Source organism: Ischnura elegans, chromosome 10 (genome assembly GCF_921293095.1).
Source record: "Ischnura elegans chromosome 10, ioIscEleg1.1, whole genome shotgun sequence".
Classification (NCBI taxonomy): Eukaryota; Metazoa; Arthropoda; class Insecta; order Odonata; family Coenagrionidae; genus Ischnura; species Ischnura elegans.
This window is the reverse complement of record NC_060255.1, coordinates 57,307,173-57,332,490: the sequence shown is the minus strand read 5'-3', so window position 1 is coordinate 57,332,490 and position 25,318 is coordinate 57,307,173. Positions and strand designations below refer to the sequence as shown.

The 25,318-nt window shown below is 38.9% G+C and overlaps 1 protein-coding gene across 1 annotated transcript in view; it reads left to right on the top strand.

The window, feature by feature from the left end:
* The window catches only part of LOC124166911 (bumetanide-sensitive sodium-(potassium)-chloride cotransporter), a 44,466-nt gene extending 21,123 nt beyond the window's left edge, over positions 1-23,343 (top strand). The window contains exons 8-19 of the mRNA XM_046544622.1: positions 2,147-2,378; positions 3,789-3,910; positions 6,133-6,268; positions 10,768-10,979; positions 13,766-14,007; positions 15,750-16,075; positions 17,336-17,447; positions 18,077-18,186; positions 19,613-19,727; positions 20,105-20,253; positions 22,031-22,142; positions 22,641-23,343. Of these exons, the coding sequence (XP_046400578.1) occupies positions 2,147-2,378; positions 3,789-3,910; positions 6,133-6,268; positions 10,768-10,979; positions 13,766-14,007; positions 15,750-16,075; positions 17,336-17,447; positions 18,077-18,186; positions 19,613-19,727; positions 20,105-20,253; positions 22,031-22,142; positions 22,641-22,776 (2,004 nt within the window). The 3' untranslated portion in view covers positions 22,777-23,343. The remainder of the gene's footprint in view (positions 1-2,146; positions 2,379-3,788; positions 3,911-6,132; positions 6,269-10,767; positions 10,980-13,765; positions 14,008-15,749; positions 16,076-17,335; positions 17,448-18,076; positions 18,187-19,612; positions 19,728-20,104; positions 20,254-22,030; positions 22,143-22,640) is intronic.
* The last annotated feature ends 1,975 nt before the right edge of the window (positions 23,344-25,318 follow it).

Here is a 25,318-nt window from a genome sequence, read left to right as displayed (position 1 = left end):
AAATATATTTGCGACCGGTTTCGATACAGCGTATCATCATCTGGCAATTACAAGTATCAGTACATAGAATTTATACCCTTGAAGGCGTTGGAGGGGCGGTGGAGTGGAGGTGGAGAAAGGGGGGGTGAATGGGGGAGGGGGTAAGGGAAGGGAAGGTAGGTTTGGGAAGTATGTCGCTGATGGGTCACTGCACGGGGTAGCCGAGGGTTGGTGTATGGTGACGAAATACGGGGAGGGGTGTTATGGAGTGGTGAATGGCATCCGTAATGGTTTCTCAGAAAAAACATTGAAAAGTGGTGAATGGTGAGAATACAATTGCTCGTTAACTAAGGTTATGTTGGGTGAGGTTTGGCCCACTAAAATTTCCAACTGCTCGAGTGCATCAAGCCTTGGGCCGTTGTTTTCTTCATGTAGGATTATCGCTTCGAAATCGCTTGTGTGGTCGGAATCCAAGAGGTGTTTGGCAAAGTGTGAGGTTTCTTTGTTGTTAATAAAACATGAACGATGTTCCTTGGCCCGGATGTTGAAATTCCGTCCAGTTTTTCCTATGTAACAGGAATTGCAGTCATTGCTTCGGAGTTTATATACTCCGCTGTGTTCTCCCGCACTAATTTTGTCCTTGGCACTTGCATTAGACATTTTGTTCCATTGTGCTCTACTTAATTCGCTAAATATCCATGTGGAAAAATAATTTTAAAATTTCTCAACAGATGGGATAAGTTATGAACTTTTTGGTTTAAAATTCTCTAATAGCTCTGGTTTAATTGACTTTATGATTCACTTCGCAAAATAAGAAAATTAGAATAAAATAAAAAATAATAAAAACGGTAGGAAATGCACAAAATGCTCATTATTGCCGCAACTCCTCCGACGGTAACGATAGCAGCGGAAAGGATAGAGAATCCTGACACCGCGGTGTCATTACGGAGACGCGGGCTACCTCCACCGAAATCGAATTTACCTTTCCCAGAGAAATGGATGGCCATCCCATGAAAAGAATGGTCCAGAGATTTTTCTCTACACACCCCTATACGAAATGATAGATTCAAAATAAACTTTGTTGCATAACATTTTCACAAGCAGAATTCTGTCACCTTTTGATAACGACCTGATAAGGTCGAAACCGGTAAAGTTATTTAATAAATAAATAAAGGTAATTTATATTTTTTATCAATACTTTATTTAATAATTTATTACTCAAATTTGTTTCATTCTATTTAAATTTAATTAATAAAATAAAGGTAACAGGATTCTGTTACATATTGATAACGACCTGTAAAGGTCGAAACCGGTAGGATATTTCATAAATAAATAAAATTAATTATATTTTTATTTTATTATTTATTTAGTAGTTTATTTATCTTATTTATTTCATTCTCTTTAATTTAATTAATAAAATAAAGGAATAAAGGTAACAGAATTCTGTTACCTCTTGATAACGACACATTACCCGTTAGCGGGGTAACGTTCTCGCCTGCCAAACAAGAGGTCGCGGGTTCGAGTCCCGCCTGGGTAGGTTTCCCCGGTCCAGGGCATGGTCGTTTGTATACGTATACTTGTTACATTTGTTGAACACCCCGGTGTAAAATGGCCAATAAGAGCTGTATCCGTTGGTTTGAGAATAAAATAAAAAATAAAAAAAAATAATGGTCGAAACCGGTAGAGTATTTAATAAAAAAATAAAGGTAATTTATGTATTTTTATTTTATTAATAATATATTTAATAGTTTATTAATCGTATTTATTTCATTCTATTTCAGTTTAATTAATAAAATTGAGGTAATAGAATTCTGTTACCTGTTGGTAACGACCTGTAAAGGTCGAAACCGGCAGATTATTCAATAAATAAACAAAGGTAATTTATGTATTTTTATTTTATTTTTATTTTTAATAGTTTACTAATGTTATATATTTCATTCTATTTAAGTTTAATTAATAAAATAAAGGTAACAGAATTCTGTTACCTCTTGATAATGACCTGTAAAGGTCGAAACCGGTAGAATTTTTAATAAATATGGTGTGGAATATAACAAAATTTATTCCAATTCACCATTCCTCCAAGTGAACTCGCGAACCACCAATTTATACCCTCATACAATGCTTGCATCATACCAGGCTTCAAAGGCTACTTTCCCTTCCCATACAGGTGATGCAGCTGATGTCGCTGTGGGGTCCGTTTATCTACGCCGGTTGCTTCGCGGCCACCCTGTCCACGGCCCTCACCAACCTACTGTCCGTGCCCCGTCTCATCCAGGCCCTGGGAATAGATCGCATCTACCCCGGACTCATCTTCTTCTCCAAGGGATACGGCAAAGCGGGCGAGCCATACCGCGGATACGCGCTCACCTTCGTCATCTCAGCCGCCTTCCTCCTCATTGGTAAGACCAACACACTAAACGAAATGTGCATCCGGGTATTTTCCACGCTAGCGAAAGAAATCGTATCAGGCTTGAAGTGGTGGGAATTCGATATATCCTTGATAAAATAGAACTAACAAATGGTAATTTTCACACTATATACAACTCGACTACCGACCATGGTTTTGACACTCAAGGTATGTTGATGATGATAATGATGTGTATCGTAGCTTAAAAATGGCATAAATGTCTAAACCATAGTCTGAAATGGAGTTATATATTAAAGAGTGGAAATAACTATTTTTTATAAGTATTTTATCATGGATGTTCCATGTAAGCAATAACGACAGCAAACAACTTGGACTAAATTTCGCTCTCACTAAACATTCCACAGCAAGAAATTAATTGCGCCTCTAACTCCACATGTAAGCACAGCTCATTATAATATAACTGTGAAGTTCACACGCCTGTGGCCTAGTCCGGGGTAACCCCTACCCTCACCTAACCAAACCAACCTTCGGGTTGAATCATTTAGTGAGAGAAAATGGGAAAAGGCCTGATTAACATTAATAAAATGAGCTGCGTGAATTGGCATAAAAATTTTAAATTCATTTAAACTACACAACTTGAACTCTATTTTTTGCTCTCACTAAATATCCCACAGCAAGTGATTGATTGCACCTCTCATTCCACGTTCACAGCACAGCTCAATGGGATAAATTAAAAAAGCCTGATTAACATTAACAAAATGAGCTGCGTGAAGATGAATGGCATAAAAATTTCAAATTCATTTAAACTATTATATACAGCATGAACTATTTTTTTCTATCACTAAATATCCCACAGCAAGTAATTAATTCTGCCTCTCATTCCACGTTCACAGCACAGCTCAATGGGATAAATTAAAAAAGCCTGATTAACATTAACAAAATGAGCTGCGTGAAGATGAATGGCATAAAAATTTCAAATTCATTTAAACTATTATATACAGCATGAACTCTTATTTTATATCACTAAATATCCCACAGCAAGTAATTAATTCTGCCTCTCATTCCACATTCACAGCACAGCACAGCTCAATGGGATAAATTAAAAAAGCCTGATTAACATAACAAAATGAGCTGCGTGAAGATGAATGGCATAAAAATTTCAAATTCATTTAAACTATTATATACAGCATGAACTCTTTTTTTTCTATCACTAAATATCCCACAGCAAGTAATTAATTCTGCCTCTCATTCCACATTCACAGCACAGCTCAATGGGATAAATGAAAAAAGCCTTATTAACATTACCAAAATGAGCTGCGTGAATTGGCATAAAATTTTTAAATTCATTTAAACTAGTATCCACAACTTGAGCTCTATTTTTTGCTCTCACTAAATATCCCAAGGCAATTGATTGATTGCGCCTTTTAATTCCACATTTCAGCACAGCTCAATATCATCGCTCCGCTCATCTCCAATTTCTACCTCGCTTCGTACGCCCTCATCAACTTCTGCACCTTCCACGCTGCACTCGTCAAGCCCGTGGGATGGCGGCCGACATTCAAGGTGAGATGAGTAACAAGAATTTAAAGGTCGTGGCACAAACACGCCATTTTGGTACACCATGATCCAGTGGCGTAGCGAGGGGGGGTTTTTGGGGTTAAAACCCCCCCAGAGCTCAGAGAAATATTTAGTTTAATCCATTTTACTTAATTGGATTATTAGTATATTACTACTTTTCCTCTTCTATTCTTGACCTTGTTCAATTAACTTTTTACGATGTTTCTTGGAGTTTAAGTCTAATGAAACCAAGTTATGGCCAACGTTTCGATTTATGTAAAATCATCCTCAGGGCTCTTAACTTTGTACATATTTATTACTTATTACTTATATTTATTTATTATAATAAATATGTACAAAGTTAAGAGCCCTGAGGATGATTTTACATAAATCGAAACGTTGGCTATAACTTGGTTTCATTAGACCTAAACTCCAAGAAACATCATAAAAACTTAATTGGATTGATATTACTAGTTTAAAGTATACCGGGACTAGCCGCGGTGATAACTTTTACGGGAGTCACCCGCAACGCACAATCGTGCGAAAGATCCACAGAGAAACACCTCCAACACCTTGTCCGGTAGTGTCAACAAATATCCGCAGTGAAGAATGACGCTTCGGTAGCTAAACTGGCTAAAGCACTCGACCGGAAATCGGGGGATCCGGGTTCGAATCCCGGTCAAGGCGGATGACTTTTTCTCTGTGGATCTTTCGCACGATTAATATTACTAATAGAAATGTGTAAGGATTAATAAAACATCCCTCATAAAGCCGTAAAACTCACCATTTTGAACCGTTTATCTTAAAATTCCGCAATTTAATAATCTCGCACCTACCGCTTATCCTGGTGGGTATTTCATACCACCACACACCCCAGTATTAGTTGCACCTACTGTCTATAAAAAAAAAGCAAGATACTCGAGTTTGAGGAGCTCTGGCGTCTAAATGAAGCAATCAATTTCAATGCAATAAAAAGCATACGAAAGAGAATTTAGTTCTACGTTATATTATGTACTTTAAAAATTCTTCGGCTCAATAGTATTACCTATACTTAATTTTTTCTCGAAAAAGTACCCGTTTTTTGCGCGTAAAATCAAGGTGCCCAACTTTGAGCGCTTGGCATTCCCGTAGTTTTCGTTCCTATAACTTGCAATTTTTATATAAAGAAGCCACATCTATTACTAGCAGTTTGCCGAAAACAAATTGTTTATACTACAAAAATTAACGGAGTTGTTGTAAACAACGCAAACCTCTGCTAACTTCGAAACCAGTTAACCAAACTAACTTCGAAGAATTTTTAAAGTACATGATATAACGTAGAACTAAATTCTCTTTCGTATGCTTTTTATTGCATTGAAATGGATTGCTTCATTTAGACGCTAGAGCTCCTCAAACTCGAGTATCTTGCTTTTTTTTTTACAGACAGTAAACCCCCCCCAGCCTTAATTCCTGGCTGCGTCCCTGATATGAACTACCTACCGACCATCAGTCTGCCTCTCTGATTGGGTGCGAGTGATATGAACTTCAAAGTACAATCAAATTCTTGTCAAGGTAGCTCTCACGAAATCAAAATTATCTTTTGATCAATAAAGCCATGAGGTAATAGTTATTTATAACGGATGTCACCGATATTCTAGCGAATAATCCTTTTTACATACAATCTGTAATTATAGCCCAACCAGAAAAGTACTGCATGGTACCAATAATTGCCTATGAAATCTTTATTATTTCAAAGATTTTTTACTTGCATAAAACTTGCGCAATCATTTAAATTTGATAGTTTTGTGGAATAAATAGTATATATTTTATCAATTTCCTGTATTTAAAATTTGAACATTTCGCCAGGGGTTTTCTCTGATGGAAAATTGCTAAATATATGACATATAGGCAAATGTTAACCATGATAAATGTTGGGTCCAATCTTCGTATCCTGGAAATTTCAAGATGTTGACGTAAATCGAACCACGGACCGTTGACTTTCCGGGCCACTAGCGTAGTGGTCCGCGCAGTGGCAGGGAGGGTCAAAGGTCCGTGGTTCTCTTTCCGGTCTGGGAGAATTTTTTCTCATGGCACTTCATGTAAATGTTACCATCAGTTTTAAACAAGGGTACGTCAGAGAAAAATATAAATACGACCATCTAATTGCGAATGACGCTTAGTGTTTAAATAAGCTTCTACCGTAGCGGGTACATAAATTACTCAAAGAAGACACTCCCATTCTTTTACAGTACTACAACATGTGGCTCAGTCTGATTGGATTCATCCTGTGTGTGGGCATAATGTTCCTCATCAACTGGGTCGCCTCCATCATCACGCTACTCATCATATTCGCACTCTACCTCATCGTGGTGTACAGAAAACCAGGTATGTACCCACTGACGCCCCAAATTTAAGAACCACACCATGAGTATCAGCAAAACATGGCAACACAGTAATAACATATCCTCTCTTTATACATGTAGAGTTAAGTACTTTTTACTTAGGAGCAACATTTCCCTTTTAGAGCATAAGTAATTTTCAATTGAAAGTTGTTCTTTTCCACCAATTACAATATTTTAAATTACTAATAATACAAGATTAAGCATTTTAGCTTTTTAAATCATTTACGAAAATGTAGGCTACCCATTGATCTGATTTTTTCATATTTAATTTATCTTTTCAGCGTCTGACAAACTATAATTATTTAGGCTTTAGCACGGATGAGCGAGTACTCGAAAATTCGAGTCGAGTCGTTGTTTCTCGAGTGTTTCGAGTAGCATTACGAATGTCGAGTCGAGTAGTTTCGGTTACATAGATGTCGAGCCCAGTAGGTCCAGCAATCTGCCACAGGAACTCATTATATAATATCGTTTTTAAATCGATAAGTCATTTTGATGGCATGGTCTGGGAGAGTCAGATTGCTACATGCACTAAAGTCGTCGACGTGAGCGCCGAATACCTCTTCGTCAGCCGCGGCGGCCGATCGTCTTCCGACCCCCCAGCTTATTCGGAGTAATCGGAGTGGACCGCTGCATCGCTAATGCTTTCTTATGCGATACTTTTGTACCCTACACAACTCTCTTGACTCAAACGCCGAGTTAATACCAGAAAAATTGTTAAGATTTCTAAAAGAAAGAAAAATGTGAAACTTTTTAGCGTTTTAGCGGATAATGCTCGTTTGACGTCACCAGTGGTGCTACCTTTTCACCTTTTTAATTACTGCTTATGTCCGATGTTAATTTTTGTTCATTCATTTGTTGCGTTTAGTTTCTTTTTTGAACTTAAAAAAAGAGTAGAAAAGTTGATTAAACGACGTAAAAATATAGAATTTTTTGCTCAACAAAGCTAAAGCTAAGTTCTATAGTTCGTTCGCTTCGTCCACTTAATTTCCATGAAAATTCAACATACATAAAAATCGTTGATATACTTCTGAATAAAAATTCTAAAGATTCCGAAATCTTGCAATTTTGGCCAGAAAGTATTTGTCCTACACACAAGCGTGTAGCGAAAGATAATTTTCTGCAGTCACGCTAAGCAATTAGATTATAAAATTCACGAGGGCTGGAAAAATGAGAATAAATTGAAGCAAGCATAGTTGTATTGCCTAGTCCAGAAACTATTATACTCGACTCGATACTCGCGAGTAGATTTTCACTCGAGTCGAGGTCAAAAAAGCTATTCGCACATCCCTAGGTTTCAGTGCTCTTGCTAAAAAAGATTTCAACGTTGAGGTAATGGCAAATTTCGGTTACTGCCTAGTGGCAACAGTATTTTTGAGTAAATCCTTAAAAAGGTATCTTAAACGGCAATAAAATTAACTTTAAAATAATGCGAAAGTAGCGAGCATATAAAAAATTTTATAGGAAAATCATCGTGACGCTGAAAGCAAGTTCAACAGGCAGATTGGTTCGGATAATTGGGTAAAGTTCACCACGCATTGAGTAACTGGCTGGTGAATTACATACGCTTTCACGCCAGAACGTTTTGCTTTGATGATGCCTTTATTGGTGACTAGTTACGAGCACCAGCGGGAACTGTAAACTTTTTTTCGGGTTTCAAATGTCGGAAAACTGTTCAAATAAGCTCTACAGGCGGTATTGAAGGAAGGGGAAGAACGCAATTTCTTTATAATCAATATAAAGTATACATTATTAAAAAAATGTATTATTGTATCTTTATATATATTATTTTTAAATGTTGTTAGTATCCTTTTATTAATGTATCAATATTGTACAATCAATTTTGCATTTAAAGCCCTTAGGTAGGTTTACAAACAGGAATGCCGACGTACAAAAAATATTGAGGGGGCCTAAACCGGGGATCTTGCCCCGGGAAATTTTATAAGTAGTGAGTTTTAAGCTTTTTAAGCGTTTTAGAAGAGTCATATGATCAACATTAGAACCCTGATAACTCGAATCTCGATATCTGGACACTCCGGCGAAAATCGACAAGCCTGACACATTTTTTGCTCACACCCATAACGAATTTTTGAGGGGGCTCGGGCCCCCTAAGGCCCCATGGAGTCGGCGCCACTGTTTACAAATAAACCGAAACGTAGGCAAAACACTTTTACATCATTAGGCAAAAAATCTCCAAGAACTTTTGATTATTTATAATCAATCCCATTCCCCGTCAATATATCCCTCTTCACTACCAGACACACGGCCTCAACCACAACTGAATGGTTTTTCACGTACCTATGAGTAGGTACTGGAATCTCACGTTGTGATGGGATGGTACCCAAAGTCACCAACAGATAGCGTTCAAACTTCTCAGTGTGATAGAAAATAAAATTTTAAGGGATAAATGTTTCTGCTCGAGTGATCAATTGGGCTTAGATACGAGATATTGCCAAAAGAAATTGCTAGTAAAAATCATAGAATTTTTAAACCTGCGATGCAACATTACCGCTATGTAGTGGAAGACTTATTCCTTTGCTAGACACGAGGGAGAGCGCAGAAAGGCGTATATTAAAACTTCATTGCAGAGATCAGGCGTGAATTATAGTTTTAATGTGGTCCAACCGATATTTTCCATAGGGAATAACTCGAAATATTAGGCCCTTTACGCACTCGAATTAGTTATGAGCGGAACTGTAATATTCCAATCACTTCGTTACCTGTGACTGCTACGCTTAAGTAACGGTGATTCTTAACTGTGAATGCGATCACCGAGGAGAATCTATCATAAAAGTCATCGGTTATTTGTGGCGCTGCTCTACTTTGTCCAATTCCATTGAATGAGCTATCCGCATAAACTGCAGGGGTCTCCAAAATACGGCCCGCGAAGGGCTTTCATCCGGCCCGCACACTCGTATCAAGTAGCGTGCGATTCTCGCTCGTTTAACTCTGTGAGACGCCGCTAGGAGCATTGCAGCGCTGTACTACACGTCAAAGCCGCCTTCGACAGTTCTCAAATAAGAAATACGCCACCGAATACTTCAGTAGGCGTTGATATCAAATACTTCAGGCATCGGCAAATTTGCTATCCGGCCCGCAGGGCGATATGGAACTTGGAATGTGGCCCTCATGGCCTAGTAAATTGGAGACCCCTAGCATAAAGAACGAATGAACTTAATGAAAACTGGAAAATTAGGCGAATATTTTTTTGAGGGAATAGTTCTAATTCTGAGTTTATACTACGATAATTAAGTAAATTTGATACGGTAAAGGTATTGATAAGTGGCAATCAGTAAAATCCCTTTCGGCATTTTTTTCATATTTTATATTCAAACCATCATGATCGTTAGCTGTATATTTCGTACAGAATAATGTAAATTTAATATATGTAATAAACATAAAAGATGAATAAGACATGATCCTTTATTATACTGTTGGTAGCAGCCGAAGCTACCTTCACCGTTTTCACAGTCGGAGTGATTTCGAGTATTTAGTGATTTAGTCACCGGCCGTGATCGGCTACTTCTCTTCAATCACAGGTAGCGATATATTGCTTATCACTTCTGTGCTATCTTCACCGAATCCAGTGACCCAATCACAGTGATTGCGAGTATTAAATCTCCGACAGTGACTGCAACTTTTCAGTGACGATGATTCAATCACAGTTAGCGATATATCGCTCATGACAAACTCGAATAAAATAAAAATTATCACTCAAAATCTCATTTTCTATCACACTGAGAAATTTAAACGTGATCTGGTGGTAACACTGGTACAAATAGAAAAATGTCGAAATCGATTTTTCGAGCAATCGATTTTTAATCGTAATAAAAATCTCGAATTTTCAACAAAAGTCAATATTTGAACCGAAAGATCGATTAATAGAAAAAAATCGAATGTTCTTTAAAAATATCAGCTTGTGTAAAACATGTTTGACATTAAGTCGAATAACACTTCAAATACACATTTCAGCAGTACACAAAAATTTACTCGGAACAAACGCTTGAATTATTAATAGTAAGAATTTACAAATGTTCAAATTTACAAAATTCACATTGTTGCTTTTGGATCCCCGCTTAGAACCATTCCGCTTCCCTAAAATGTTTAAGAAAAAAAAACTGAGTAAGACGCTTTCTAGATAATGTAGGGAATGCCTTTCCAATTTTACCAGCCTGATAGGAAAGATTTTCACAAGGGGCGAATTATTTTATCATAGGCTGGTGGTGACGCAGATGAGATCTAACTAAATCTTCAAAACAGATGTTTAAAAAATGAGTTTTGATCGAAATTCGAAGATCATATCTCGATATGTATTTCCTCGATCTTTAAATATTTAAACTCGATTTTAATCGAAATCTAATTTTAATCGAAATCAACTTTTCTATCACTTCTCCCATAAATAAAGTATACGCTCCATATTGTTTATTTATTGCTAACTTTTTGCTATGAACATCCGCTAATGCACGCATTCTTTCTGATTCGCAGACGTGAACTGGGGCTCATCGACTCAGGCGCAGACATACAAGAACGCCCTGACTTCGACGCTTCGCCTCTCGAGCATTGGCGACCACGTGAAGAACTACCGCCCACAGGTGCTTCTGCTCATCGGCCAGCCCGCAGAGAGGCCTCCCCTCCTCGACCTCTTCAACCTCATCACCAAGAATCTCTCGCTGCTCATCTGCGCCGATCTATCACACGTGAGTTGAGCCACAATATGCATCGAACACGATTGCAGTGATTAGGTTTCGTGATAGAGTATCGATAGTGACCATTATGAGCACTCAGGGGCGGTCTGGGGTGATTGGGGGCCCTCGGCTGGCCCCTCCTCATCCCGCCCCCCTCCCCCCCATCGGAAAATTTCAGGGAATTGCATGCGCGGAAATCGATTTTGACGCTATTCTGGCTCTTAAAAACCAGATATAAGTAATGAAAATAATACTATTTCACAGCTTTAAAACTGTAATAATCTATTATGATACTAGTAACTATTCAGTGAATTTGCGCCATGTAATTGCACTATAACCAAAAAATCTCAAAAATTACCTTTTCGAATAGCCCTTCAAAATAAGCGTCAGGTTCTCTCTAATCTTCTAACACCTTTATTTTATATGATATTTTCTCATTTAGAATGCTGTGAATGAAGCTACTAATGAAAACGTAGAACTTAATAATTACAAAAAAACTTTGGTTCGAGGAATAGGTCCTTTTTTTGTAACACCTGTCATATAGATACACTTTGCAATAGATGCGAGCGTTAATGTAGTGGCCCCTTAGGCTTGGGGCCCTCGGAGATTGCCGACCAGCCGACCTAGACAGACCGCCCCTGTGATCACTGTATTCCTGCGCGCTTCGTATCCCTTCGTAGCGGACATTGACATGCTTCGTACGCCCTTCGTCAACAAGCTGTGAAAGGATAGTATCCGTTAACGAAAAGCGACGGAGCGGCATAGTATCCCCTTGGTCAATGGATACCTTCTAGATACGAATTAGATACGGAGGGTGCTGTGCCGTCTGGGGAAGCATCGATACTCTAGATCCACCAGCGGTTGAAGCCAACTGTAGCGGATTTTTCACTGTTCTAATGTGTGCCCTTGCGTACTTTCAAGTTCCAGCTCTGTCCGCAAGGGAAACTACTGCGCAACTTGTTCGCGCAAGGCCAGTAGCTTATCTTCAGTCTCTTCTCTAGTAGTAGAGCGCTTGTTCGCTAGCCCTCTCTCTCTCTCTTGCTCGTGCACGCCTCATCTAATCAGGTGCTGTTCACATACTACTGTCCACATGTTACTTTTGGTCTCGTCCGGCGAACACTGTCTTGCCTTTCAAGTGAGAATAAATCAGTTTTCTAGCGTATTACTTCGTATATTTTCGCAGAAACACCAACCTAAATCCGTCCCGGCCTTACAAACATAGCGATATCCCTTGTGATATAAATGGGAATAAAAAAAGAAGTGGACAGTTCAAACTTTATTTCATTTCGGCCCTTCAGTAAGGTCATCCAAATGTATAGCCGCGGCTATAAAAATACTTTGGGATAGTTTCCCTTTAGTATGGGGCACATTTTGGGAGGTTTCAGATAGGCATTTAGCCAAGGGAAACTCAGTGGACTTCCGAAGCTCCCCCCGAAATTTCTTCACTTGTTGCGACAGCCCGCCATACATGCGCTTAGGAGACAACAAGCCCAGGAGCACTTATCCTCCGATTTCATTATTATATTTACTACTGAAAGTTTTGAATAAAGATCAGGGTCTCAGATTCTAAGATTTCATCAAAATCGATTAATATTAACTACTACCGCTAGGATCTGAAATTTAATTTTTTTTCGAGACATAAAGCGGATTTCGGAAGCAAACGCCAATGGAGACCAAACTATAATCACAACAGCCATTTTGATAAGATCCTATGCAAACGAAATTTTAAGCTTATAATCGAAATTTAATATTTTTCGATGCGTGGAAATTGACAAAAAATTACCATTACAGCCAACCCGCATACCAACCAAGTAGTATATATCCGAAATATCTGGCTCCGTGCCTTGGTGGATGACTACCATTTTTTAATGCCACCGGAATTATCTATTACGTATGAGAATAATACAAAAATCAATTTACATCTCCACAATTCTTAATTGTACAGCTTAAGTGGCAGCAATGAAGGAGCTTTCGGTAGCTACAGTGGTAAAAAAAACAACATTGTGGAAGCTATCATCCTTGAATTGAATGCAATGTAATTTACACCAAAAATTATTTTTTTTACACATTATAAATATATATCATTAAATATGATAAGTGGCACAAAACAAATCATACGAATAAATGTAGATACAAGAAGAGATATCCACCGCAAAGGAGCCCTCCCACCTAGACTCGACTCTGATTGTCCGATTCGAACCCAGGACGCACGCATTAAGAGATACAGGACGAGCGCCTTTGACCACTCGACCACCAAGGTGGCCAGGAGATAGGGAGCGATTACTCCAGGGAAGTCATAGTGCTCTAAATCCTTACATGCGGATGAACACCTCTCAAACCCGGGCCTATGTGGAGGAAAGTCGTGACACTTTTTCTACATTACCTAATTGGTTTCAGAAAATAACATCGGCATTCCGATCCCGATCATCACTCTTGCGATGTCTCCTTGAGAGTGAATTTTTAAAATGTCGGATGGAAGCTCTGGTTGGCTGTATTACACTATAATGTCATGGGAGTACCCAGCGAGGGGCAGGAGGGGGCAGCTCCCCCCCCCCCCCTAGAATAAAAAATCGCAAATGTCTTTAAGGAAAATAATATTTTTTCAAGCAAATAATTTTAAAAACCAATAAAGAGCTGTAACAGTTTCCTTAAAATGTTGATTTCATTCACCTTTTCCATGCTTAAATCTTACCTACAACATGAACAACCATGGCTTGCCTCCCCCCCCCCCCCCAAGTTTTGATCCTGGGTACGCCCTTGTATAATTTTCACATCCGCCTCATTTTTCCTTGGAACAGGAACGCCTATCGCACCGCGGCAAGGGAGCAAGGCAGCGTCGCGCGGCTGAGTGGCTGAAGCAGCATAAGGTGAAGGCCTTTTACTCCATCGTCGATGGCATGGGCTTCGAGGAGGGAGCCCAGGCTCTCATCCAAGCCTCCGGAGTGGGCAAGTTGAGACCAAACGTCCTCGCCATGGGATACAAGTCCACGTGGCAGACATGCCAGAGGTCCGAGCTCATCGGATACTTCAACACCCTCCAGTAAGTCATCCTAAAGGAACAGTGGGGTTGATCAATACAGGATTGGAGCCCCCTAACCCTCTTAAGTGTTACCAGCCAATATATTGGCTTTTGCAGAGTCACGGAATCAGCTTTGGCAACAATCGTAATCCTCAACATGCTGGATACCTGCAAGAACTTCTTAAATCTTTCAATAGCTTTACAATAGCTCTATCAACCTGGCAGTGTAAGGGGGTTAGTCCTTTTTATCCCAAATCTGATGCCGTAAGTACCTACGGGAAAAATCGCGGCGGGGGGACTTTTCACCCTCTAATACAGCTGTGCCCTCTAAATTGCTTCTTTTCGCTAGTACCACCAGCTTTTGGTGGCACCAAGAGTGTTATAGCATAACTGGTTTCATCATTATCACAGGTCGAAAATTCTACGTCTATGCGAAATTCCACAGAGAAAAAAAACCTGACCGGGGTTCGAACCCCAATCCTTTGATCCCCGAATTCGGAATTTTGCACATTTGTGCATTGAGGGTGGCTCCGTAAAGTATCACTGTGGCTAGTCCCGGTATTTCAGAATCTTGTGACGGGTTTGACACAGCTATCCACAAGTTATCTATTTAAAAGTATTCCAATCAGGCCCGTGCTGCGCCGCCGGGACTTATCCCGGTGCGCCCCCCAGCCGCGAAACCTTTGGCGCCCTCCTGTTCCGAAACTGACAAATTTACAGTCGGAATACAGCCAACACTGAGAAGTTAACTTGATTTCAATGATGCCTCATTTAGCAACATAATTAATACCGTATTCGGTAAAGAAAATAATACTTACAATTAATCAAATTCAATCTGGTAGGATTCAATTCAATGTCAAGAGGGTAAGGATTAAAATTTCAAAGCTTATTTATTTATTTCCACGCCCCCAGACCGTCCCGGTAATCCTCCCCCTACATAGTTCTAGTGCCCTCTGGCTATGGCCGTCCATCGCCCTTATAATAAGGGGTCCAGCACGGGCCTGATTCCAATGGTTTAGCTAGTTCCAAATGGAGAATTTCACGAATCACCCTAGCCGTCGCACATCCCAAAATTGAACTCCCCTCTTAAATTCGCAATAAGGCCTATTTTCTTTCATTGCATTCCCTAACCCTAATCTAGTCTTCCCTATTCCCAGCTTATAAAACATTCTACACTGATACACGAGTTTTAGTATCCCTCCCTGGTCAGTACTCGCTCTATCCAAACCCTGTTTCCTCTATATCTCTCCTCCTCATCTACCAAGTCAGCTATGTCTACAATATGATTATCCATTTTTGGTTTACACTGCTTCCAGATTTGCCCCATATAATAGTTTCACCAGCAATCCTCAAGGCATCTCAAGGCTGTTTTCCTAATGTATTAACTCATACAAGCTAATGTCTAAATGTATGAAAGCAAGAAAGAACGCCAAAATTCACCATGTAACCACCCAACTCGTGCAAACACATGTACAGAAAATAGTACCTGTTCTAATTTGGTTCATGAATTCAAACATATTATTCCGGTTCACCAAAATCATTCATGCAATCAGACATGCACTCGTATGTGTTAATGTATCGCGTAAACAGGCCTTTAGAAGATGCCAAGAGGATCACCAGCAAATCTGCAGTCTACTTCAAATCTGTGCACTGTGAAACCTGAAAATTTATCAATCTCCCCACCCAAACTTAAAAAACAGAAGGTCAAAAAAAGAAAATGGTACATGATATTTTCACAATGTGAGATATTTTCCCCTTTGCAGTGATGCTTTCGACAACCGCCTTGGGGTGGCTATCTTGCGCGTGGACACAGGCCTCGACTATTCCCGTGTCACCACGAGCCACCACCATCACCACGAGGATGGCCTCTCGCTGGCCTTGCCCTCTGCCTCATCCTCGGCCCCTGACCTCCGAGCCCAGCACTCCCCCTTGGGAGGCAGAAGCAGCCCATTGGTGGGACACAGGGATGCCGAGGTCGACAATGGCAGAACCGAGGGCCGGTTCAGGCCCAAGCTCGCTCACCTCGACTCCATGGGTAGCATTGATACGCTCGACAGATATGACTCTGACTCATCCCTTCACACAAGCGGTGAGTTGCACCATTTAACACTCGCGATTAGAATGAATACACTTTTCTCGGGTTTTCGTGCAGCTTAGGAAATCTAAGACAGCAGACATTTCTGGTTCCGTCTCATAACCCATTCTCAGGGCTACTCTCTACAATGCTACAAGAGTTGCTCATTGCAGAGACATTACAGCTTCAAACCCCAATACCATCATATTTAAACAACATTCATGTGTAGAGCCAAGAGTGGAGACTAGAACTTAATCTGAGTAAATGCACAGCGGTAGATCCCTTGCACAGGTCGTCCAACTATCCCCATGAATTATTCGTGGATGGTATCAACATACAGGCAGCAGATGGAATGAAATATCTGGGATTTACGATAACGTTGAACCTATCATGAACCCACTAGTCCACCAGCAGTTAGCCTTTGGCTCTTTACTTTTTAATCATTACAAGGGTGACTTTGTGGAATACATTCATGGTTAAATAAAAAACAGCTTTCTGGGCACACACAAAAAATTCAGGGTATGGTATTTGGAGGAGGCAAGCGACAGCTAAGGTCATTTCTGCCATGAGGGAAGGGTAGGGAGAAAAGGATGGAGAACAGTGGTGGCATTAGCCTGCCCTTAGCAAAAGGAACCGAAGAGACTGTGGCTTAGCGTCCCATCCAACGGATGGAGTGCTGCACTTGAAGTGCTCACTCAAGCAGGGATTGGGTAGTCTCTGAAAAATCTCCAAAACCCAGACCCAATGGGAGGGCAGCCAACACTCTAGCTACCACACCAACCCAAACCTCTAAAATAATTCATTACACTCCATGCTGGAATTCAAAATTTTCACAGCCATAGAGATCGTAAATCAGAGGAATATCTGAGAAGAACTCAATCAGCACTATTAAACCTCAAGTATCAATTACATTTGTGCTAAATAAAGCTCATATTCACACAGAATTTAGTCAACATTTTGGAAAATAGAGAGATTCATCCGCCAGCCAGGGACAACAGATGATCTATAAACTGAACATTTAAGCCCTTCTCACTGACATTTGTTGGTTTCTTCAACTCAATGAAGTGATATACCTTTTTGAAAATGTCAATAAGTCAAATGATTCTTAATTTCTGTTAAGCCCTAAAACCAATAAGTCAAAAATCTTATTCTTTTTAGAATTAGAAAATTTTAAAATAAATAATATTATTTTTTATATTGAAAATTGTAAAATAAATCCTATTTTTGTGCCTAAAATCCACCTTAACAATAACTCATATTAATTTGCTCACACAGGATCTTTAGGTACACCAACAAGTCATGATAGCAGCAAAGATAAGAAACCCACGGATGCTGGCAACCCTCATGATATTATTAAATCTAAAACCAAGGCAATGGCCAAGAAAATGTAAGTATTAAGTATCATTTGATTTGACGTTGCATTTTGATAAGCTTGTGAAGCAGCATTATGGTGAATTCATATGCGATTTTCAATTAAACTAAAAGGAATAAATTTGATGATATGATAGAATATTCTTCATTAAAATTTGAACCAGTTGATGCTTCCGAAAAATGGACCTTTCTGCATGTAGAATGTTAGCTTCATTTTAATTGCTAAAACTTTTAACATGAAGCTAGCTCTAAACAAGGCAATAACTTCAAGGCCAAGGCAATATATTTTATGCATGAACTTGGCTCTGATTACATGTGATATATAACAAGGACAACAGATTCATGAAACTCCTTAAGTGAAAGACAAACAATACGCTATCATATTTTAAGTAAATATTTCCTCAAGGTTTGATCAAAGTTGATGAAATCAATACTTCTCCCATGATTTCAAAACATGAGGTTATTAGCAAAAGAAATTTTAACTCCAACCAAAGTTTAACTTCATCATTATCAGGAAGAACATCAAACTTTAGTCAGATTTTTTGTGATCTATTGCCAATGATTTTAATAATAGAAAAATTCCACCATATCACAAATGTTACCACCCTCATTAAATGCTATGTAAAACACATTTTATTCCTCTAGGCTTCCATTAGAGCAAAACATCCCACCAGAGATCCTAGACGAGATGACACAATTTCAAAGGAAGCAGAAAAATGGAACAGTTGATGTGTGGTGGCTTTACGATGATGGAGGTAAGGTTTTCCTATTCATTTCTTGTCCCCAATTCTATTGAATTAACTGATAATTACACGACTCTGCACCCTTTTACTACCACCCCATTTCAGGTGGGATGTACGAAGACTGCCAAGGCTATTTTCCGGAATTAGCAACATTTCAGATTTAAAAATTTTTCAGCTACTTAATTTTATTTAATTCGTCTAGAATTTTTTCCCAATTCTTAAGATATATTTATGTTTTATAACCATAGATAGATTATGGGGGTTTACATAAATTACAGTCGTTGAAAAGGCCACAATAGTGAGAAAATTTGGGCCGATAATTCGGCCCCTGGCAGTTTTCGCTTAACCAGCAAGGGCCAATATATCTGTCCCATGGCAGTAGAAGGGTTAAGAAATGAACCATAGCAAAATGGCATAAAAAAAGATATTATTCTTTGGAGACTACATTTACCCTGGCATTTTTGGGCAAGAGAACACTGAACAACTGAATGTGTTGTAAGGCTGAATATTTATACGACATTGACCATAGGATCTCGGCATTTTCTTTGGATTCCCAGTGTCCGTTGGCTTCGTACGGAAATTCATAGGATCTCTCTTCCTCAAAGGGAAATGTTTCCTTACTGTGGAATCCAGGGGTGCCAACTTACAAAAAATATTGGGGGGCCCAAACAGAGGATCTTGCCCCAGGAAATTTTTTAAGTAGTGAGTTTTAAGTTTTATAAGCATTTTAGAAGAGGCATATGAACAGCATTAGAACCCTGATAACTCAAATCTTGATATCTGGACACTCTGAGGAAAATCGACAAGCCCGACACATTTGTTCCTCACACCCATAACGAATTTTTGAGGGGGCTCGGTCCCCCTCAGGCTCCATGGAGTCGGCACCATTGGTGGAAGCACTAAATTATGGTATTCCCCTATCCTACTCCTTCCATCCTTAAGTTTTCCTATTCATTTCTTGTCCCTACTCCAATTGAATTAACTGATAATTACATGACTCTGCACGTTAATAAGAAATGAACCTAAGCAAAATGGCATAAAAAATTATATTTATCTTTGGAGACATTTACCCTGGCATTTTTGGGCAAGTTAACACTGAACAACTGAATGTGTTGTAAGTCTGAATATCTTTACGACATTCATCAGATGATCTCTGCATTTTCTTTGGATTCCCACTGTGTCCGTTGGCTTTGTACAGAAAATTGTAGGATCTCTCTTCCTCAAATGGAAATCTTTCCTTACTGTGGAAGCACTAAATTATGATTTCGTAAGTAGTGGCCCTCGCCACTCCAATGATGGCGTTGGTATTCCCCTATCCTACTCCTTCCATCCCTATCCTCTCCCTGGAGGCGTCGTCAGGCTCTCATCACGGCGGCATCCTTTTCCTCCCACTGAATTAAATAACAATTACTTACCCAAATGGTCCTCCTCCGTACAGGCCTCACTCTACTGCTGCCGTACATCTTAACAACCCGACACAATTGGTCCGAATGTAATTTGAGGATATTTGCCCTGGCCAACAGCAGACTGGAGCTGGAGGTTGAGGAAAGGAAGTGAGTAACATGAAGAAACGCCCACTTTGCACTAATTTTAGTGTTTAAATAATACAGTGATACATAATCTTTTCATAAATAAATTTCTGGTCCTATATTCCACTCACAAGCATTAAAATTATTCTGCAATATGGTGCTGATGAAGATTTCATGACATAAGCAATACCTGTTAAATGTCTATATTCATCGTCAATGTCAAAATTTAAGGACTGGAATTAAAGGATGCTACGATTTCTTTATACATAGAACTATAATAGATATAGCTATCAATTAGCTAGCTAAAACAATTTGTTAGCAAAAAATTTCTTTATATTAAGTTTAAAGTGAATAAGTAAACCTTTTAATGGCCAATAATACTTTAATCCATTTCCTTGCAGCATGGCAATTCTGCTTTCCAAGTTCCGCATTGATTACTCTAGCCTCAAGATGGTGTACACAGTAGGTGAAACCCCAAAGAAGGAGACAGCTCAATTCTTTGAGTCTCTCCTTCAGGGGTTCAAGGAGGGTGATAGCAATGCAAGTCCAAGTAAGTATCATTGCACCAAAGGATATTTATGCTCATGACACAAAACAATGTACATATAGAAATTTGACTGCTGAAGCACGCAAAAGCCCCCTAAATGATAAATATTAAAGCTGAGTAAATGATAACATTAAATATCCCTGCTTTAGGGGTTCATCCTGAATTTTCCCAAGACATGCATAAACAGAACTCTGTCTTTAATCACAATGGTTTCTTCTGAAGTACCATCCTCACCACTCCTTTTGTCTTAACCCTTTTGCTGCTTCAATAGATTTTTCATCGGTTCCATTATTTTGCCTATTATCCAGGAAAAAATGAATTGAAGCATTCATTTGACGTCGCTGAATGTCGCCGCACGAATGGACGTAGTTCCGCTAGAATTTCGAGCAGATGACAGCACCTACGACCGAAGGGAGGGTTTTTCGAAAACGTAGATATTTACCCGCATGTCGTGTTGAAAGGAAAAGTTTTTTGAAAGTCGTGGAATATCCCCGCATGTCGCAGGCAATAACCATAATGTTTTTTGCGGGTATTCCCGCTTGTAGCAGCGAAAGGGTTAAATATGAGCAAACCACCATAATTGCCCAGTTTCAATTTTGAAAAATCCTATCGACAATAATCCAATGAATTTAAATACCTTCTGAGTTGATGTAGGTCTGTAAAGTATATCTAATGCATCCCTAATGAGTCTCTGCAAATAGCATGACTCTATTAGAATTAATCATTACTTCCATAGAATTGAAATGATAATCATTAAGTCGCAAGGACATGGATAAGAGTGAAGCAACACAGAAGAAGTTTTATAAATAATAACGGAAAATCTTGTTTGCTAACCATTTATGCCTGAATAACCATTTTAGCAATTTTAACATCAGTTATTTTACATTGTATTGACAAAGGGCTTAAATGAGATTTTATAGAAAAAATTGAAATTTCCAATAGCCTGGATGGACTTTGTAATGATATTATATTTTGTACTGACTCACCCTTGTTTGAGTTAAGCATCCCCATGACGTCAAAACCCTGACCTTCACTCACGCTCCACTCGTTGTATGTTTTCTGTCATTGGCCTTCATTCATTTGTTCACCCAAACTGTTTCTCCCTCCCACTCCCCTGACACCAATTCCATATGCCGCCGCCTCCTACCTTGGCCTGGGTATAAACACTGAGAGAGTGTAGCTTGTATCACCTTGAAAATGGCACAATGTGTTGAAGCCATGGTCGGTATTGAGCATTGAATTTTTAAAAAAGTGTGGAAATTACCATTTGTGTTCTTCATTATGGATATAGAGAACTTCCACAAAATCAACCCTGAAACAATTTTATATGAATAAGAGATTTCCTGACACTTTCTCCCACAAAAAATGTAATTTTCCTGAACATTTCACTTCACTAAAGTTCAAACAGCGATTGAGAAAGTAGATAAATCATACACTTATTCCATAAATGTATGTAGCAAAGTCAACATTAACAGAAAATATCTTTTCTCAGTACATGCAGAAACACTCGAAATAATGGAGAAAATGTGACCACGAAGTAATTCATCGTCTGTCATTCATATCAAATTTTTCCCTGACCACTCTACAAAGTGCCCACAAATTTCCCTGCATTTTAATACACCTCATAAATCCCCCCAAATAATCTTCAGTTGCCTCTGACATTAAGCACACATGGAAGCTGGAATGAATTCAGGGGAAAATGATTTTTTTTCCAAGAGGGCTTCCACAGACACCCAAGTTCATAGCAACTATTTACTCTACAATAAACATTTTTTTCCAGAATGCATGGTGACTGACTCGGAATTGACTGCATTGCAATCAAAAACCAACAGACAACTACGCCTCCGTGAATTACTCCAAGAGAACTCAAGCAAGGCAAACCTGATTGTCATGTAAGTTTGCTTTGAAAATTAGCAAGTTGTGATACTTAGATATAGCATTCACAATCCCAAGTTAATGGGTGAATTTTCCCAAGATTGCAAATCAGGTTAAGGTGTGCATGATAGATGCCCGCATTTCTTTGGGTGACTTTTCTAAACATCCTTTGGGCTTTTGGTGCAAATATTATCTCTCCCACCAAAATAAATATAAATAAATATCATTAAAATTTAAAATTATAAAATTAAAATATCATTAAAATAACATTAAAATTTTCCAGTGATACGGTGCTGATGAAGATTTCATGATATATTCAACACCTTTTAAATGTCTGTATTCATTGTCAAGGTCAAAATTAAAGTTGGTATCCATCATTCAGACAATCAGAAAAATTGCATTGCTGGTCTGAGAAAGCCAGCATCACCAATATAAGGTTGATTTTAATTCTTAGAGTATTAAGAAATTATTATAAAATGTAATGGTGATATAATATTGGTTTTCTGCTTTTCAAGGTCCCTTCCAATGCCCAGGCGTGGTGTGGTGTCTGCACCACTCTACATGGCATGGCTGGAAACATTAACGAGAGGAATGCCGCCGTTCCTGCTAGTTAGAGGGAACCAACAATCCGTCCTTACATTCTACTCTTAGAGCAAAAGAGAGAAGAATGTGATCCACTCTTTTTCTAGTCAGTTTTCCTGCATGGTTTCCAAAACCACAGGTCAACCTGCAGTGCCCAAGAGCCAAAAGGTGTTCACTGAGTGGGCAACAGAAGCTTAGGCACATAAGTCTCAGAGGATGAGATGTTAGTAACAGGCAAAATTGTCAGGCACTGAGAGCTAGCTCAGAGGAAGTCGGAGACAAGAATTTATCTCAATAAAATTGCCAATGCTGCGGTGACAACATCTGCAATTGGATACGAATCCACAGTCAGTATTAATTTGTGTACGACTTGAAGGCAGATTGAGTATTCCTACTTTTTTCAATTAATTGTACAGGCTGATAATTCATTATGTCTCACATTATTCACTCTCTGATCTAAGTTTAAAAATACTCATCCCGAAGTGATAGCAGATGAGTAAGGGATAATATTATGGATACAAAAAACATGTGTTTTGGCTTTTGCTACATTTACGTTCCAGACAGAATTACTTAGGGTTAAATAAATTTCATCTTCGTACAGTAGGGCTTTGATTATTCATCCTAATGAAGGGAAAAGCCCACATGGGTAGCAAAATACTGATAATCCGCTCAAAATCATTTCCACATTGTCCTTGGCTTTGGTGTCATTCTTTTCCCGAATTTTTTAAATCCATTCCATCGAAAAACTAGTTGTTTTGAGATAGGAGAGGGTAGGAAATGTGTAGCCAGGGAACTTGTGTGTGGACTGGCCAGGTAAAGTGTTAGTAGATAATACAATGAATGGTTCATCAAATGACTGATAATCCAGGCTCTACAGTACCCATCCATTCATCTCATGGGCGTACCCAGCGAGGGGCAGGAGAGGGCAGCTGCACCACCCCCTTGAAAGAAAAATCGCAAATGTTTATAAGGAAATTAATATTTTTTCAAGCACATAATTTTAACCCTTTCACCACCACCGGGCCTATATATCGGCCCTCGCTGGTTGAGCAAAAACTGCCAGGGGCTGATTTATTGTCCCAAATTATTTCACTTTTTTTTCATGATTGTGGCCTTTTCAACGGCTATAATTTATTTAAATCCCCATAATTTATCTATGGTTATAAGATGTAAATATATCTTAAGAATTGGGCAAAAATCTAGACGTATTAAATAAAATTAAGCAGCTGAAAATTTTTAAAATCTGAAATGTTGCTAATTCCGGAAAATAGCCTTGGCAGTCTTTGTATATGCCACCTGAATGAGCTGGCAGTAAAAGGGTTAAAAGCTAATGAAGAGCTGTTACAGTTTACTTAAAATGTCCATTTCATCCACCTTTTCAATGCTTAAATCTTACCTAAAACTTGAACAACCATGGCTAAACCCCCCACCTAGTTTTGATCCTGGGTATGCCCTTGATTCACCTGGCAATGAAAAGTCACCCTCCCATCACAGAACTATATCAACAACTTAGGTTTAGCTTCTTTTCATCATGTATAAACTTCATTACTCTTAAGTTCTCTCATAACATTAGTTGTAAGTAAAGACATGGATGTAAAAACACAACTTTTAGGGTGTTAACAGCCAGGGGCGCAGCTAGGAATTCAGTCTGGGGGGGGTTAGGTACAACTAATACCGGGGTGTGTGGGGGTATGGAATACCCACCAGGATAAGCGGTAGGTGAGAGATTATTAACTTGCGGAATTTTAAGATAAATGCTTCAAAATTGTGAGTTTTTACGGTTTTCTGATGGGCATTCCATTAATCCTAACACTATTCTATTAGTAATATCAATCCAGTTAAGTAAAATGGATGAAACTTGTGAGCTCTGGGGGGGGGTTTTAACCCCCAAACCCCCCCCCCCCCTGCTGCACCACTTTTGACAGCAATGTGATAGGCTTAATCGTAAGCTATAGAGATGAGAGAAAAGTAGCCATTAAAAGCATTTGTTGTTTCATTTATCAAGAGTCTGAAATTTGAAAATTGAATTTCCATTTGTAACCACTTTCCTCACACCTAATAAAACAATTTGATGGTGGAGTAAAATAATGTAAATAATCAACTTTTCGTCTCATTTCATTCACTGTAATGCAAGCAAGAAAATGTATTCTAAGGTGAATTAAAAGGTACTTTTCCTAAAATAACTCCATTTGTCTTTCCATAATCCACCCCTCCCATAATGGAAATGTCAGGGTAAAATTTTTATCCAATTATCATGTATTTATTATAAGAAGTAAGAACCATGCATGAAGGTGAAATGGCATAAAGCCAATAAAGAAACAGTAGAGTTCCTACCAAATTGGAAATTCAGGGACTACATAGTTACCTACTATGAAGTTCACTTTGGAAACTTGGGCGAGATAAAACTAATGATACATAGACTATCCTTCCCCTACCAAAATTTAAATATCTCAATCTCCAATCCTTCCCAACCCATCCAAAAGCAGCCACTGATTATTATGTAAACCTCTCCCACATTCGCCCCCAAAAGCCAGCTGACCTGACCTGCCATGCTAAAGGCAATTTTCTATGCTCAACAGACATCTACATTCACCTGAAGTGATTTCGCTTT